The sequence below is a fragment of the Nerophis ophidion genome, linkage group LG02 (assembly GCF_033978795.1).
Source record: "Nerophis ophidion isolate RoL-2023_Sa linkage group LG02, RoL_Noph_v1.0, whole genome shotgun sequence".
NCBI lineage: Eukaryota > Metazoa > Chordata > Actinopteri > Syngnathiformes > Syngnathidae > Nerophis > Nerophis ophidion.
Genome location: NC_084612.1, coordinates 37654078 through 37673582, shown reverse-complemented (window position 1 = coordinate 37673582; position 19505 = coordinate 37654078). Strand labels below are relative to the sequence as shown.

Genomic DNA, 19505 nt, shown 5'->3' with positions numbered 1-19505 from the left:
TGCTTTATTATTAACATGGAACGCCAGCGGCGGGCGGTGAATCATCGTTACCTTTGGGGGAAACGGCTCTTTGGAACAAAGTCAAAATGGGCATATTAAATATGTTAAAACAATAAAAATAAAAATAAACTGCTCTTAACTGCTTTTGAGTTAAATTTATGTCAACTGCATATTGGCGCCGCTCTTGCTGGGTGCCCCAGTAGAAGTAACGAGCAACCTAATAAACGATAAAGGAGGTGGGAACCTTAAGTGATTTCGGGCTAGAATGTATGGCTCTTTAAAGGGATCTAGCTCTTAAAGAACCCAGCCATTTTCTACCGTTTATACCCTTTGGGGTCGCAGGGGGCGCTGGTGCCTATCTCAGCTACAATCGGGCGGAAAGCAAAGTACGCCCTGGAGAAGTCGCCACCTCATCGCAGTCTTAAAGAGCCGCTTCTATTAAAGCAGATCTGGGCAAATGAAGGCCCGGGGGCAACATGCGGCCCGTTGAGCCTTTTAACCTGTCCCGCCGGACATGCCCAAATATTGTTTTTAGATCTTTAAGATGGAAAGTGTAGCTGCCATTATGATATGCAGTCATGTATTTTTCATTTTTTTTTGTCCTGTCCAGCTTCTCGGGCAAATCATATAGTTGATGTAGATGCCCATATCGGCTGTTCAGATTTACTTTACAAAAGATAAGTGTAGGATACTTCTCTTGTTGCCTTATCTGAATTTGACTTTATTAAATGTATTTATATTATCATTTGGTGCAGCCGAGCCGGAGCAGGAGGGGATAGAAAGAGAGAAAAAAAGGAGGACGGAGGGGGAAATTGTGGGGATAAAAGGGGGATTAGATCGAGAGACAAAAACAACAACAGCAAACACAACAAAAACAACAACAACAATAGAACAACACCAGCACATTTGATATGTACAAATATTATCGTAAAAGTGATAGCAAAGAAACAGTTAGTGAAATAAATAATAATACAGAAATGACAATGAGCATTTTTACACTACAACTGGAGCAATACAAATACCAATAGAAAAAGCGCTAATGATCATGAACAATACCAATAGTTTACCTCTATTAGCAACAATACAGTTGATCAAATGCAACAATACGTATACAAAATGATAACTAGAAAGATTTTTTAAAAAAATAAATAAAAAGGAATACCGAAAGATGGAGGGGAAGAGAGAGAGGCAACCTATATTAATCTTGTAGATTGTTATAGTAACAATGGGTTAAGGTTTGTCAGTATGCCATGTGTTACCCAGTTTACCCTTGGGCAACAACGTTGATATATGTTTGATGAAACATGATTATGTGCATGAGTGTATGTATGTATATGTACATGTATATGAACAGAATGTGTTTATGAATGTTTGTAGAGTAAATGTATATGTACAGTATATATATATATGTTTGTTTGTACAGTGAATGTATATGTACAGTATGTGTATGTTTGTACCGTGAATGTATGGAGTGCAGTCATGTTTTCTAATGACAGTAAGTCTTCAATTATACAAAGTATTTCAATGGTTGGAATCTGCGCTTATGGATGATATACCAGTTACTATGGGAATCTAATTAGTTACTATGGTCATCTAATTGTTACAATGGTCATCTAATTAGTTACTATGGTCATCTAATTGTTACTATGGGAATCTAATTAGTTACTATGGTCATCTAATTGTTACTATGGGAATCTAATTAGTTACTATGGTCATTTAATTAGTTATTATGGTCACTTAATTGTTACTATCGGAATCTAGTTAGTTACTATGGTCATCTAATTAGTTAGTATGGTCATCTAACTGTTACTATGGGAATCTAATTAGTTATTATGGTCATCTAATTGTTACTATGGTCATCTAATTAGTTAGTATGGTCATCTAACTGTTACTATGGGAATCTAATTAGTTATTATGGTCATCTAATTGTTACTATGGGAATCTAGTTAGTTACTATGGGAATCTAATTAGTTACTAGGGTCATCTAATTGTTACTATAGGAATCCAATTAGTTACTATGGGAATCTAATTAGTTACTATGGTCATCAAATTAGTTACTATGGTCATTTAATTGTTACTATGGTCATCTAATTAGTTACTATGGTCATTTAATTGTTACTATGGTCATCTAATTAGTTACTATGGTCATCTAATTAGTTACTATGGTCATCTAATTGTTACTATGGGTATCTAATTAGTTACTATGGTCATCTAATTAGTTACTATGGTCATCTAATTAGTTATTATGGTCACCTAATTGTTACTATCGAAATCTAGTTAGTTACTATGGGAATCTAATTAGTTACTATGGGAATCTAATTAGTTACTATGGTCATCTAATTAGTTACTATGGTCATTTAATTGTTACTATGGTCATCTAATTAGTTACTATGGTCATCTAATTGTTACTATGGTCATCTAATTAGTTAGTATGGTCATCTAACTGTTACTATGGGAATCTAATTAGTTATTATGGTCATCTAATTGTTACTATGGGAATCTATCAATCAATCAATCAATGTTTACTTATATAGCCCTAAATCACTAGTGTCTCAAAGGGCTGCACAAACCACCACGACATCCTCGGTAGGCCCACATAAGGGCAAGAATCTAGTTAGTTACTATGGGAATCTAATTAGTTACTATGGTCATCAAATTAGTTACTATGGTCATTTAATTGTTACTATGGTCATCTAATTAGTTACTATGGTCATCTAATTGTTACTATGGTCATCTAATTAGTTACTATGGTCATCTAATTGTTACTATGGTCATCTAATTAGTTAGTATGGTCATCTAATTAGTTACTATGGTCATCTAATTAGTTATTAGGTCATCTAATTGTTACTAAGGGAATCTAGTTAGTTACTATGGGAATCTAATTAGTTACTACGGTCATCTAATTATTTACTATGGTCATCTAATTAGTTACTATGGTCATCTAATTATTTATATTGGTCATCTAATTGTTACTATGGGAATCCAATTAGTTACTATGGGAATCTAATTAGTTACTATGGTCATCTAATTAGTTACTATGGTCATTTAATCGTTACTATGGTCATCTAATTAGTTACTATGGTCATCTAATTGTTACTATGGTCATCTAATTAGTTACTATGGTCATCTAATTGTTACTGTGGGAATCTAATTAGTTACTATGGTCATCTAATTAGTTACTGTGGTCATCTAATTGCTACTATGGAAATCTAATTAGTTACTATGGTCATCTAATTGTTACTATGGTCATCTAATTAGTTACTATGGTCATCTAATTCTTACTATGGGAATCTAATTAGTTACTATGGTCATCTAATTAGTTACTACGGTCATCTAATTAGTTATTATGGTCATCTAATTGTTACTATGGGAATCTAGTTAGTTACTATGGGAATCTAATTAGTTACTATGGTCATCTAATTGTTACTATGGGAATCCAATTAGTTACTATGGGAATCTAATTAGTTACTATGGTCATCAAAATTAGTTACTATGGTCATTTAATTGTTACTATGGTCATCTAATTAGTTACTATGGTCATCTAATTGTTACTATGGTCATGTAATTAGTTACTATGGTCATCTAATTGTTACTATGGTCATCTAATTAGTTAGTATGGTCATCTAATTAGTTACTATGGTCATCTAATTAGTTATTAGGTCATCTAATTGTTACTAAGGGAATCTAGTTAGTTACTATGGGAATCTAATTAGTTACTACGGTCATCTAATTATTTACTATGGTCATCTAATTAGTTACTATGGTCATCTAATTATTTATATTGGTCATCTAATTGTTACTATGGGAATCCAATTAGTTACTATGGGAATCTAATTAGTTACTATGGTCATCTAATTAGTTACTATGGTCATTTAATCGTTACTATGGTCATCTAATTAGTTACTATGGTCATCTAATTGTTACTATGGTCATCTAATTAGTTACTATGGTCATCTAATTGTTACTGTGGGAATCTAATTAGTTACTATGGTCATCTAATTAGTTACTATGGTCATCTAATTGCTACTATGGAAATCTAATTAGTTACTATGGTCATCTAATTGTTACTATGGTCATCTAATTAGTTACTATGGTCATCTAATTCTTACTATGGGAATCTAATTAGTTACTATGGTCATCTAATTAGTTACTACGGTCATCTAATTAGTTATTATGGTCATCTAATTGTTACTATGGGAATCTAGTTAGTTACTATGGGAATCTAATTAGTTACTATGGTCATCTAATTGTTACTATGGGAATCCAATTAGTTACTATGGGAATCTAATTAGTTACTATGGTCATCAAATTAGTTACTATGGTCATTTAATTGTTACTATGGTCATCTAATTAGTTACTATGGTCATCTAATTGTTACTATGGTCATCTAATTAGTTACTATGGTCATCTAATTGTTACTATGGTCATCTAATTAGTTACTAAGGTCATCTAATTAGTTACTATTGTCATCTAATTAGTTATTATGGTCATCTAATTGTTACTATGGGAATCTAGTTAGTTACTATGGTCATGGAATTAGTTTCTATGATCATCTAATTGCTACTATGGTAATCTAATTAGTTACTATGGCCATCTAATTAGTTACTATGGTCATTTAATTGTTACTATGGTCATGTAATTAGTTACTATGGTCATCTAATTGTTACTATTGTCATTTAATTAGTTACTATGGTCATCTAATTAGTTACTATTGTCATCTAATTAGTTATTATGGTCATCTAATTGTTACTATGGGAATCTAGTTAGTTACTATGGTCATGTAATTAGTTTCTATGATCATCTAATTGTTACTATGGTAATCTAATTAGTTACTATGGTCATCTAATTGTTACTATGGTCATCTAATTAGTTACTATGGTCATCTAATTAGTTACTATGGTCATATAATTGTTACTATGGTCATCTAATTAGTTACTATTGTCATCTAATTAGTTACTATGGTCATCTAATTGTTACTATGGTCATCTAATTAGTTACTATGGTCATCTAATTAGTTACTATGGTCATCTAATTGTTACTATGGTCATCTAATTAGTTACTTTGGTCATCTAATTAGTTACTATTGTCATCTAATTAGTTACTATGGTCATCTAATTAGTTACTATGGTCATCTAATTGATACTATGGAAATCTAATTAGTTACTATGGTCATCTAATTAGTTACTACGGTCATCTAATTAGTTATTATGGTCATCTAATTGTTACTATGGGAATCTAGTTAGTTACTATGGGAATCTAATTAGTTACTATGGTCATCTAATTGTTACTATGGGAATCCAATTAGTTACTATGGGAATCTAATTAGTTACTATGGTCATCAAATTAGTTACTATGGTCATTTAATTGTTACTATGGTCATCTAATTAGTTACTATGGTCATCTAATTGTTACTATGGTCATCTAATTAGTTACTATGGTCATCTAATTGTTACTATGGGCATCTAATTAGTTACTAAGGTCATCTAATTAGTTACTATTGTCATCTAATTAGTTATTATGGTCATCTAATTGTTACTATGGGAATCTAGTTAGTTACTATGGTCATGTAATTAGTTTCTATGATCATCTAATTGCTACTATGGTAATCTAATTAGTTACTATGGCCATCTAATTAGTTACTATGGTCATTTAATTGTTACTATGGTCATGTAATTAGTTACTATGGTCATCTAATTGTTACTATTGTCATTTAATTAGTTACTATGGTCATCTAATTAGTTACTATTGTCATCTAATTAGTTATTATGGTCATCTAATTGTTACTATGGGAATCTAGTTAGTTACTATGGTCATGTAATTAGTTTCTATGATCATCTAATTGTTACTATGGTAATCTAATTAGTTACTATGGTCATCTAATTGTTACTATGGTCATCTAATTAGTTACTATGGTCATCTAATTAGTTACTATGGTCATATAATTGTTACTATGGTCATCTAATTAGTTACTATGGTCATCTAATTAGTTACTATTGTCATCTAATTAGTTACTATGGTCATCTAATTGTTACTATGGTCATCTAATTAGTTACTATGGTCATCTAATTAGTTACTATGGTCATCTAATTGTTACTATGGTCATCTAATTAGTTACTTTGGTCATCTAATTAGTTACTATTGTCATCTAATTAGTTACTATGGTCATCTAATTAGTTACTATGGTCATCTAATTGATACTATGGAAATCTAATTAGTTACTATGGTCATCTAATTAGTTTCTATGATCATCTAATTGCTACTATGGTAATCTAATTAGTTACTATGGCCATCTAATTGTTACTATGGTCATCTAATTAGTTACTATGGTCATCTAATGAGTTACTATGGTCATTTAATTGTTACTATGGTCATCTAATTAGTTACTATGGTCATCTAATTAGTTACTATTGTCATCTAATTAGTTATTATGGTCATCTAATTGTTACTATGGGAATCTAGTTAGTTACTATGGGAATCTAATTAGTTACTATGGTCATCTAATTAGTTACTATGGTGATCTAATTATTTATATTGGTCATCTAATTGTTACTATGGGAATCCAATTAGTTACTATGGGAATCTAATTAGTTACTCTGGTCATCTAATTAGTTACTATGGTCATTTAATTGTTACTATGGTCATCTAATTAGTTACTATGGTCATCTAATTAGTTACTATGGTCATCTAATTGTTACTATGGGAATATAATTAGTTACTATGGTCATCAAATTAGTTACTATGGTCATCTAATTGCTACTATGGTAATCTAATTAGTTACTATGGTGATCTAATTGTGACTATGGTCATCTAATCAGTTACTATGGTCATCTAATTAGTTATTATGGTCATATAATTGTTACTATGGGAATCTAGTTACTTACTATGGGAATCTAATTAGTTACTATGGTCATCTAATTAGTTACTATGGTCATCTAATTATTTATGTTGGTCATCTAATTGTTACTATGGTCATCTAATTAGTTACTCTGGTCATTTAATTGTTACTAAGGGAATCTAATTAGTTACTATGGTCATATAATTAGTTACTATTGTCATCTAATTATTTATATTGGTCATCTAATTGTTACTATGGGAATCCAATTAGTTACTATGAGAATCTAATTAGTTACTATGGTCATCTAATTAGTTACTATGGTCATTTAATTGTTACTATGGTCATCTAATTAGTTACTATGGTCATCTAATTGTTACTATGGGAATCTAATTAGTTACTATGGTCATCTAATTAGTTACTATGGTCATTTAATTGCTACTATGGGAATATAATTAGTTACTATGGTCATCTAATTAGTTACTATGGTCGTCTAATTAGTTATTATGATTATCTAATAGTTACTATGGGAATCTAGTTAGTTACTATGGTCATCTAATTATTTATATTGGTCATCTAATTGTTACTATGGGAATCCAATTAGTTACTATGGGAATCTAATTAAGTACTATGGTCATCTAATTAGTTACTATGGTCATCTAATTCTTACTATGGTCATCTAATTAGTTACTATGGTCATCTAATTGTTACTATGGGAATCTAATTAGTTATTATGGTCATCTAATTAGTTACTACGGTCATCTAATTGCTATTATGGTAATCTAATTAGTTACTATGGTCATGTAATTGTTACTATGGTCATCTAATTAGTTACTATGGTCATCTAATTGTTACTATGGTCATCTAATTAGTTATGATCATCTAATTAGTTACTATGGTCATCTAATTAGTTATTATGGTCATCTAATTGTTACTATGGTCAACTAATTAGTTACTATGGTCATCTAATTATTTATATTGGTCATGTAATGGTTACTATGGGAATCCAATTAGTTACTATGGGAATCTAATTAGTTACTATGGTCATCTAATTAGTTACTATGGTTATCTAATTGCTACTATGGTAATCTAATTAGTTACTATGGTCATGTAATTGTTACTATGGGAATCTAATTAGTTACTATGGTCATCTAATTAGTTACTATGGTCATTTAATTGTTACTATGGTCATCTAATTAGTTACTATGGTCATCTAATTGTTACTATGGGAATCTAATTAGTTACTATGGTCATCTAATTAGTTACTATGGTCATTTAATTGCTACTATGGGAATATAATTAGTTACTATGGTCATCTAATTAGTTACTATGGTCGTCTAATTAGTTATTATGATTATCTAATTGTTACTATGGGAATCTAGTTAGTTACTATGGTCATCTAATTATTTATATTGGTCATCTAATTGTTACTATGGGAATCCAATTAGTTACTATGGGAATCTAATTAAGTACTATGGTCATCTAATTAGTTACTATGGTCATCTAATTCTTACTATGGTCATCTAATTAGTTACTATGGTCATCTAATTGTTACTATGGGAATCTAATTAGTTATTATGGTCATCTAATTAGTTACTACGGTCATCTAATTGCTATTATGGTAATCTAATTAGTTACTATGGTCATCTAATTGTTACTATGGTCATCTAATTAGTTACTATGGTCATCTAATTGTTACTATGGTCATCTAATTAGTTATGATCATCTAATTAGTTACTATGGTCATCTAATTAGTTATTATGGTCATCTAATTGTTACTATGGTCAACTAATTAGTTACTATGGTCATCTAATTATTTATATTGGTCATGTAATGGTTACTATGGGAATCCAATTAGTTACTATGGGAATCTAATTAGTTACTATGGTCATCTAATTAGTTACTATGGTTATCTAATTGCTACTATGGTAATCTAATTAGTTACTATGGTCATGTAATTGTTACTATGGGAATCTAATTAGTTACTATGGTCATCTAATTAGTTATTATGGTCATCTAATTGTTACTATGGGAATCTAAATAGTTTCTATGGTCATCTAATTAGTTACTATGGTCATCTAATTATTTATATTGGTCATCTAATTGGTTACTTTGGTCATCTAAGTAGTTACTACTGTCATCTAATTGTTACTATGGTCATCTAATTAGTTACTATGGTCATTCAATTGTTACTATGGTCATCTAATTAGTTACTTTGGTCATCTAAGTAGTTACTATGGTCATCTAATTGTTACTATGGTCATCTAATTAGTTACTATGGTCATCTAATTCTTACTATGGGAATCTAATTAGTTACTATGGTCATCTAATTAGTTACTATGGTCATCTAATTAGTTATTATGGTCATCTAATTGTTACTATGGGAATCTAGTTAGTTAATATGGGAATCTAATTAGTTACTATGGTCATCTAATTGTTACTATGGTCATCTAATTATTTATATTGGTCATCTAATGGTTACTATGGGAATCCAATTAGTTACTATGGGAATCTAATTAGTTACTATGGTCATCTAATTAGTTACTATGGTTATTTAGTTGCTACTATGGTCATCTAATTAGTTACTATGGTCATGTAATTGTTACTATGGGAATCTAATTAGTTACTATGGTCATCTAATTAGTTATTATGGTCATCTAATTGTTACTATGGGAATCTAATTAGTTTTTATGGTCATCTAATTAGTTACTATGGGAATCTAATTAGTTACTATGGGAATCTAATTAGTTACTATGGTCATCTAATTAGTTACTATGGTCATTTAATTGTTACTATGGTCATCTAATTAGTTACTTTGGTCATCTAAGTAGTTAATATGGTAATGTAAGTCACAGCAGCTCAGACGAGGCACCAAGCAGTGTGGGCGGGGAGCGTTTTCACAGACGCAGAAGGAGATTTTCACTACACAGTTTTAAAGCTTGCTGATGTATCAGATATATCAGATTGTAGGTGGGTTTCTTTTGTACCCTTCGCGTTCATATTTCACTGTTTGTTGTATTTTTGTTGCGTTTCACATGTAAAATTTGTCGATCGAAAGCGGGTGTGACGTTCATATTTTGTCAATATTCAGTGTTTTATCCTTCATAGAAACATTTAAAATTCCATTATGTTTTTTATGGCGGTCTGTCATAACGGTTTTAGCATTCAATCAGACATTATTGTGAGGGTTTGTATTAGTGTTCATAAAAATAGATATACCGGACCCCAGACAGTTTTTTCTCTAAATGTGGCCCTCGAGTCAAAATAATTGCCCAGGCTTGTATTAAGGAGATATTGAAAGGCTAACTCGCTATTAAAATAATTTTTTGGTTGTTTGTTTTCTATCATGGAAACAATCACTGTAGGCAGGTATTAGATAAGACATGGAACACAATGATAAAAAATGTACACAAACATAACTTTATCGGTAGGAATTCTGAAATATTGACCATCCATCCATTTTCTAACGCTTATTCCCTTTTGGCGTCGCGGGGGGCGCTGGCGCCTATCTCAACTACAATCAGGTGGAAAGCGGTGTACACCCTGGACAAGTTGCCACCTCATCCCAGGGCCAACACAGATAGACGGACAACATTCACACTCACATTCACACACTAGGGCCAATTTAGTGTTGCCAATCAACCTATCCCCAGGTGCATGTCTTTGGAAGTGGGAGGAAGCCGAGTACCTGGAGGGAACCCACGCATTCACGGGGAGAACATGCAAACTCCACACAGAAAGATCCCGAGCCTGGGATTTAACCCAGGACTGCAGGACCTACGTATTGTGAGGCAGACGCACTAACCTCTCTGCCTTGTTTTCATTGTAAACATTCCCTAAAGGAGGCGCCAAATACACATGCTTTGACTGTGTATTTTCCCTCACCCTAGAAACGTTGTATCACAACATCCATCCATCCATTTTTCTACCGCTTGTCCCTCTTTTGGGGTCGCGGGGGGTGCTGGAGCCTATCTCAGCTGCATTCAAGCGTAAGGCGGGGTACACCCTGGACAAGTCACGACAGTATTTTAATAATACAAAACAAAACACAAATAACGAGTAATAATAAAATGTGTTTATGTATATTAAAAAGTATAAATCAAACTAGAAAAAAAATTAAGACATGTTGCATGTTCTCCCCGTGACTGCGTGGGTTCAATCCGGGTACTCCGGCTTCCTCCCACTTCCAAAGACATGCACCTGGGGATAGGTTGATTGGCAACACTAATTTGGCCCTAGTGTGTGAATGTGAGTGTGAATGTTGTCTGTCTATCTGTGTTGGCCCTGCGATGAGGTAGCGACTTGTCCAGGGTGTACACCGCCTTCCGCACGGGTGCAGCTGGGATAGGCTCCAGCACCCCCCGCCACCCTGAATGGGACAGGCGGTAGAAAATGGATGGGTGTTAAATATGTGAACAAAACAATTATAAACATGCACTGTGCTATATTAAAATAAATAAAAACACTGCAAGGTCAGATTCACTGGCAAGAAAGTTGCAAAAAAATAATTGCAAAGACATTTGGAAAAAAATGAGAACTATTAATAATTGCAAAACATCTCTACCATTGAATATTGACGGTGTGACTGGGTCTTAGGAAAAAGTACATTTGTGGCAGAAACAATATAGTGAACTGTTAAGCTCAGTGGAGAAAGTGAAGTTTAATGATGACATAACTGTCACTTTGACTGAAATACATGACGCGATAATGACGTTTGAGAGCTAATGAGGCCTGTGGTCTGGATAACACTGCATTTAATGCTGTGCTGTAGACTGGAGAAGTACATTTGAACCACTGACAGTCAATTTTGTTTTGAATAGTTTTTTTTTTTAATTGTCTAAAAGTGGTGTCCCTGGGTTTTTAATCGGAATATTAGTATTCTCATCAGACAATGAGAGTAAGAAGGCGGAATATGATATCAGTAGGGCTGTGAATCTTTGGGTGTCCCACGATTCGATTCAATATCGATTCTTGGGGTCACGATTTGATAATATATCGATTTTTTCAATTCGATTCGATTCTCGATTCAAAAACGATATTTTTCCGATTCAAAACGATTCTGTATACATTCAATACATAGGATTTCAGCAGGATCTACCCCAGTCTGCTGACATACAAGCAGAGTAGTAGATTTAAAAAAAAAAAAAGCTTTTCTAATTGCAAAGGACAATGTTTTATCAACTGATTGCAATAATGTAAATTGGTTTTACTATTAAACAAACCAAAAATATGACTTATTTTATCTTTGTGAAAACATTGGACACAGTGTGTTTTGCACAGCTTATGAGATGCGATGCAAGTGTAAGCCACTGTGACACTATTGTTCTTTTTTATTATTTTTATAAATGTCTGATGATAATGTCAGTGAGGGATTTTTAATCACTGCTATACTGAAATTATAACTAATATTGATACTGTTGTTGATAATATTCATTTTAGTTTTATTACTTTTGGTTTGTTCTGTGTCGTGTTTGTGTATTCTCAATTGCTCTGTTTATTGCAGTTCTGAGTGTTGCTGGCTCAGGTTTGGTTTTGGAATTGGATTGCATTGTTATGGTATTGCTGTGTAGTGATTTATTGGATTGATAAAAAAAAAAAAAAGTAAACTAAAAAAAAATAGATTTTTTAAAAAATGAGAATCGATTCTGAATCGCACAACGTAAACGATTCGATTCGTATTTGAATCGATTTTTTCCCACACCCCTAGTTATCAGATTCATTCCATGTGCGCAATGGTGTGAGCCAAAGCGGGATTTTGTCACCGTTCCTATTTAATGTTGTTGGGGGGGACGTGGCCTGTGGACCTGCAGCGAAGCGGGGTGTGCCAGGACCGGCTTCGAGATCAGCGACAGGTGCGTAGATGGCCCACTTGGGCGCGTTTATCTAATCACCTGTCGCTCTGTTAAAGGCAGCGGCCGAGAAGGAAGGGGAAGAGTTGGTGGAGCGCGAGCACGAACGAGAGTGAGAGGGAGAGCGAGACCAAAAAGAGACAATTGCTGGAAAAGCACACAACAATTTTCTTGTAAAATAAACATTCTTGTAACCCTGAGCCAGAGTGGTGTGAAGATGTTTGGTAGTCCGAGGAACCTGGAAGAGGGACACTTCCACAAATGTATAGATGAATGATTTGTCTCTGATGTTAAATGCATCTGGAACTGGTTGTAGGAGAGTTGACTTAGTTATCAGTCACCTTATGTATGCAGAGGATTTGGTCATTTTTAGCCCGTATAGTGCTGGTCTTCAACAGCTTATGAAAATATGCACACAGTAAGCTAGTGACTTTGAAGTGTATTTCTGGTCTTGTCATCCTCGTCCGGAGAGAAGAGTGACACAACGGTGTGGCAGAATCAAAAGACGTCGAAGACGCTTTGCTGAACCAAAAGTTGCTTTACTACAAGCGAGCGTCATTTAGCAGGTCTGCAGTACCCAGAGGAATCTTTGTAAAAAAAAAAAATGGAGGATTCCTAACTGGAGAAGCCAAGCCATCAGTTTATATGTTCCCTATTTGTCTGTCTGGGTGTGCGCTAAGTCTAAACAGCACCTGACCATAAAAGGAGATGTTTGTGTGTAAGTGTCTGGAAAACAACTCCTTTAAGTCATAATTTAAAGGTTGGCGTTTGAACAAGACAGGTAGTCTCTTCTCAAGGATAGGGCTATCACTTTTGCATTCCCAAGTCCCAATTAGGGCCTCCTTCCTACGAGAAGTGATCTAATTCACCTGCAAATATCAAATTAAGGGGCCTTATCTAATCATGTGCTCAAACTGAAATAACACTGAGTACTCAAACTTGAAGGTTTGCTTTCTCCAAGATGAATATGAACATTCACCAGATGTAGAACATAATATGAGTTCATTAATAAACTTAAATTTTAACATCATATACAATGCTAAAAAGCATAGGCGCAGATCTAAATTTCTGCCAGTGGGTGCTCGCTGCTCGGTGTGTGTGTGTATTTATAAAATAAAAAGATGTCCCAGCGAAGTTATTATCCCATATCATCAGTGGCTTTATTTTTTTGTAAAACAGACCAAACTCGCCACAAAAGGAATTACAACATTGATTTTTTCAAAAATGTGCCATCAATCCCACGTGGGTGCTCGGGCCCCCACAGGATCGGTGCCTATGCTAAGAAGAGCAAGATCATGATATTTAAAGTTAAAGTACCAATGATTGTCACACACACACTAGGTGTGGTGAAATTTGTCCTCTGCATTTGACCCATCCCCTTGATCATCCCCTGGGAGGTGAGGAGAGCAGTGGGCAGCGGCGGTGACGCGCCCTGCAATCATTTATGGTGATTTAATCCCCAAATTAGAAGTAGAGAAGACCGACAGTCAGCATTTCCTGACTTCTTTCTAACTGGTTCTGCACTTAGTATGTGCAGTGAAATTAAATATCTGGGACATATTATTATGAATGACCTGTCTGATGACAAAGATATTAACAGACAGCGACAGAAGTTATATATGCTCAAGCAAACATGCTGTGTCGAAAGTTCAGTATGTGCTCAGTTTATGTGAATATGACACTTTTTAAAGCACATTGCACACCACTGTGCAGGTATACTGCCCATCTGTGGTGTCGCTTTAAGTAAGCCCGTGTTAAGAAGCTCATAGTGGCTAACAATGACAGCATGAGACTGCTTTTAAGAGCTTCAAGGCGCTGCAGTGCAAGCCAAATGTTTGTCAATATTGGGGTCCCCACCTTCTCTGTCACTTTACATCATCTCATGAAGGGGGGTTGATGTGTAGGGCAGCTGAGTCAGACAACAATGTCATTAATGGTCTGACTAACCCGACTCGCAGTTCTGTCGGATTATCATCCGTTCTGTAGAACCATTGGCAAGTACGCTAGACATTGAATATTGTGGAGTGTTTTTTTATTTATGAAAAAAATATATACAAGTTTATTATTATGTTTCTGCTTCTATTACTTTTATTTGGGTTTTATTGTTGTATGGTTTCTTTTTCTGTGATATGGATCTCCCTGGGTCTGAAATAAAATGACTACTACTACTACTATACAACACAACACTACCCTACCTGGTGTGTGTATATGCTTGAACTACTTTACATAACAATAACAACCTAAATCCAAACATTTTTCTTTGACTCCGACTCATTGTCTAGTCCAGTTGCCGGCCTAGTGACACTGTATCTCCATGTGCATAAAAAATTGCTCTCAAAAAAATGGCTTGCAATTGCGAATCATTTCTCATTTCTCGGACCACCAAACTTGAAAGAGCTGCTCAAAAGAATCAACTCGTTCACGAATGTAACATCCCTAATGTGGTTATTGTCTTTTGGATTGACCTAAATAATTCTATTTAAAAAATTAATTAGGCATGTACATCCATCCATCCATCCATTTTCTACCGCTTATTCCCTTTCTGGGGTCCCGGGGGGCGCTGGCGCTTATCTCAGCTACAATCGGGCAGAAGACAGGGTACACCCTGGACAAGTCGCCACTTCATCGCAGGGCCAACACAGATAGACAGACAACATTCACACTCACATTCACACACTAGGGACAATTTAGTGTTGCCAATCAACCTATCCCCAGGTGCATGTCTTTGGAAGAGGGAGGAACCCGGAGTACCCGGAGGGAACCCACGCATTCACGGGGAGAACATGCAAACTCCACACAGAAAGATCCCGAGCCTGGGATTGAACCCAGGACTGCAGGACCTTCGTATTGTGAGGCAGACGCACTAACCTCTCTTCCACCGTGAAGCCCATGTACAGTCAATTAATGCCAAAAAAAAAAACCTCAAACCAAATCAAAAGTATTGCAGCATATATATATTTCAAACATTTATGAGCAAGTGTTAGAGGATGGAAGTGACAATTTAAAAAAATTACAATTAATGCAAAACAATAATATTGTAAGGTTTTCTATCTTTATTTACAGCATAGTAGATGTACAAACCCATAAAAATATACACACACACACAAATGGTCAAAGGCAGGTGAGTAGCTCACTTCTATTTTTACAAAACGTTTCATTACCTCATATTACTGTTACTCAGAAACATGTCCTCAATTGTCAAAAGAGTGAACAGCTGTCTTTGGTTGTTGGTTCACAATAAAAATAATAATTCAAAAGAAGAAATGTGTCATTTTGGGGGTGCCATAATTTTAAACGACAATTTCTTTTCACTCTCTTCGAAAAGTGAAAACGTTTTTTCTGAAAAAATTTGAACCTCTAAGAATAAGAGATGCAGTATTACATCGTCAAACAAGTCATTGAATTTCACCTACAACTTTTTACATCATTTACAAAACATTCATCGGGATAATTGCTTTTTGTGGTTTGACTACTTTCATCGTAGTGCTAAAGTTCCCAAGAACAACATTTGTGCTATCATTGTTTCTTTCCTCTCAAAGCGTCGCTGTCACTCCACCTCCACTATGTTAAAACTACACACAGTACATACAGTACACACTCTATATACACAATACCACTTCTTATCAGCATGGTATTAGCAAAAGTCTCATAAGCAGTTTTAGCAAGATGAATGCAGCTAAGATGAAAATACTGCTTTCAAACATCATATTGAGATTTATAATATGCATCTAAAATGAGGCTATGAAGTTAATGTAGTTGCTTTGTTTTATTACAAAGTGGTAAAAGTGATCCTGATGCTTTTCTGAGGCTGGAATGTACAAGTCGACTTTCTTTTCTTTCATTTCTCCACAGGCGTGCAATCCACTTGATTATTAAGCATAGAACTACAGAAAATATTAAAACTGTGGTTTGTATTTAGCTATTTGAATTTAGAGTGTCATTCAGCACTTCACTAAGGACGCAGGAATCTCAGGACTTTGGAACGCAGGAAACGGATGAAAGATTTGGGGAACATTTCTCTTGATTCTTGCGCTGTGTAGTTGAAGAAGTTTTGTGGGTGAGCCAGGACGTCAAACAAGGCCTTCATCAGCTTCTTGTCCTGAATGAGAAAATGGAAAACACATGAAAAACAAAGAAGATGCATTCAAAATGAAACTTTTTATTATTAGGAGGTCCACAAATAAGCAAAATTGACTTTTGTAATAATGTTTTAACCAGGGTCGTCCCTGGTTAGATTGGGACCCTGCGCAGAATTTTTGTGAATCCATTTTTATATTGGGGCAGCACGGTGGAACAGGGGCTATTAGTGCATGTGCCTCACAATACTAAGGTCCTGAGTAGTCCTGGGTTCAATCCCGGGCTCGAGATCTTTCTGCGTGGGTTCCCTCCAGGTACTGCGGCTTCCTCCCACCTCCAAAGACATGCACCTGATGATAGGTTGATTGGCAACACTAAATTGGCCCTAGTGTGTGAATGTGAGTGTGACTATTGTCCGTCTATCTGTGTTGGCCCTGTGATGAGGTGGTGACTTGTCCAGGCTGTATGACGCCTTCCGCCCGATTGTAGCTGAGATAGGCACCAGCGCCCCGCCGTGACCCCAAAGGGAATAAATGTTATAAAATGGATTGATAGCATTTTTATACTTTTATAATCAAACTTGAATTTATTTTGATGCATGTTTGTACTAAAACAAATATATGGGAAATACATTGTTAAATAATTATTATTTTTAGCGCAAAATAACACATATTAAACATAAGTTGCATGTATTCCTGGCAAAAGTCCGTAATAATGTTCTAAACAAAGCCACCCACTCGTGGTTAAATTGGGGCCCTGAGCAGAATTTTATTTTGAGCAATCCCATTCCAAAAAAAAAATCATACTGTTTATTCATAGGGGACCATTTTTTATTATTTTTTTAATCAAAATTTTATTGATTTTAATTCATCTTTTGTATTAAAACAAATTCATGGGAAATTGACATTGACAAAGTGCATCATTTAGAATGTTTGAGGAAATTTGCTTTTATATTTATCATCAATGACGGAGCAGGAAGGAGGTAGGAATATGTTTGCAGCTGCAATGTGATTTGTTAATTGATATTTTGCACGTTCCTTTCCTCGCAAACCAGGACCCCCACAGTGTGTGGGGCCTTACACACATTGTGTGACCTGCATATAGGGAAGGACAACCTTGATTTTTACAGTACGATATTATATATACTGTATGTGACCCCAGAGCAGTGCTTCTCAAATATTTTCTGTTATGTCCACCCTACAAAGAAGAACATATTTCCCCTTTCCACCATGACTATAAATAGTATATCCATCCATCCATTTTCTACCGCTTATTCCCTTTTGGGGTCGCTATACCCTTGCATAACATTGTCAGCTTAATAACATTTTTTTCCTCATCTCCCACCGTGATTACAGTGAAGCCAAGTGCTTCATATACTTCATCATATTTCGGTACGCCAAAAAAAAGGATGTTTATAAGCACCAATTGAGAGAAAAATCAATCATCTCCCTCATTTATTTGTTTCTTTCCCTTGGAAATGATACCACCTCTGACCAACCTCTGACTAGAAAAATATACCAGTTACATTAGTATACAGTACGTCCACCACTTCATGAAGGAAAAGGCTTTGGCACACATCTTAAAGTAAGGCTGCAGCTCTGAAAACTATTGATCAGTCAGCAACAAATGTGAAAGCTATAATTTTAATAATTTATTTTTTCTTCAGCAATAAAGCTAACCTTGCCTGATGTTGCTGTTAAAATGTGAGTGTAATGTTAGCACTGTAAGCTATGCTAGTGATGTTTACAGTTGTGTTCTATTATGTCCCACTAACTCCTGTTAAATGGCATTAAACTGGACTAGTGCAGAGTTACGATGTACAATACAGCCGCACTATTTGTGGGAATTCAATTCCAAGCCCAACCTCACCATTCCACAAATGATGAAAAATAAAGGACGCATTTATAATGAGTCCTAAAAATGCCCATTTTTCATACTAGAAAACATGTTATATGCCTCTTGCAGTAAGGAAACATATTTTAAAATCAGTTTTAAACATTTCATCACATCCGGTTCTAATGAAAGCTATGATAGTGACCTTATTTTTTTGAGGTAGGCGAAACATTTACAATAGATCTCAGTATGATGCAGGGCTGTTTTGTAGCACTACCATCTACAGTACAACAATAAACACCCAATTTGTGATAGAGCTCTTGTATTGGATACCTTTATATTGAGTGCCTATAAATCAATTAATTAAACAATAAATGGAAATCAACTACCGTATTTTTCGGACTATAAATCGCAGTTTTTTTCATGGTTTGGCCAGGGGTGCGACTTATACTCCGGAGCAGCTTATGTGTGAAATTATTAACACATTACCGTAAAATATCAAATAATATTATTTATCTCATTCGCGGAAGAGACGAAGAAAATGTCAGCAATCGTCACACACACGTCGACCAATAAGAATTCGGCGGGGAAGGGTCATGGCAGAAGTGCATTGTGGGTCATGGAATGCTAACTGCTATATGCTAACTGCTATATGCTACTGCCGTAGCTATTAAAATGGATCATTTCATCGTTGGCGGTAACTTATAAAAACTGAGAAGGGCTGAACAAAAATTGGACCGAAAAGGAAATAATGTACTGCAGATTACAAACTGGACGTAGTGAAATATGCAGCAGAAAACGACGAAAAAGCGGCGCATACCTTTGAAGTTGGCAGAGTTGTTTAGAAGCGACATCGAGGAAGAAGATTTCATGGGATTTATCAATTAGGAGGTCACAGATTGTTTGGTAAACGT

The 19505-nt window shown here is 34.8% G+C and overlaps 1 protein-coding gene across 6 annotated transcripts in view; it reads right to left on the bottom strand.

The window, feature by feature from the left end:
* Nucleotides 1-15711: 15711 nt before the first annotated feature.
* The window catches only part of scube2 (signal peptide, CUB domain, EGF-like 2), a 59565-nt gene continuing 55771 nt past the window's right edge, over nucleotides 15712-19505 (bottom strand). For all 6 annotated transcript variants that reach the window (XM_061883113.1, XM_061883122.1, XM_061883145.1 and 3 more), the window contains one exon: nucleotides 15712-16780. In XM_061883113.1, the coding sequence (XP_061739097.1) occupies nucleotides 16634-16780 (147 nt within the window). In that variant the 3' untranslated portion in view covers nucleotides 15712-16633. The remainder of the gene's footprint in view (nucleotides 16781-19505) is intronic.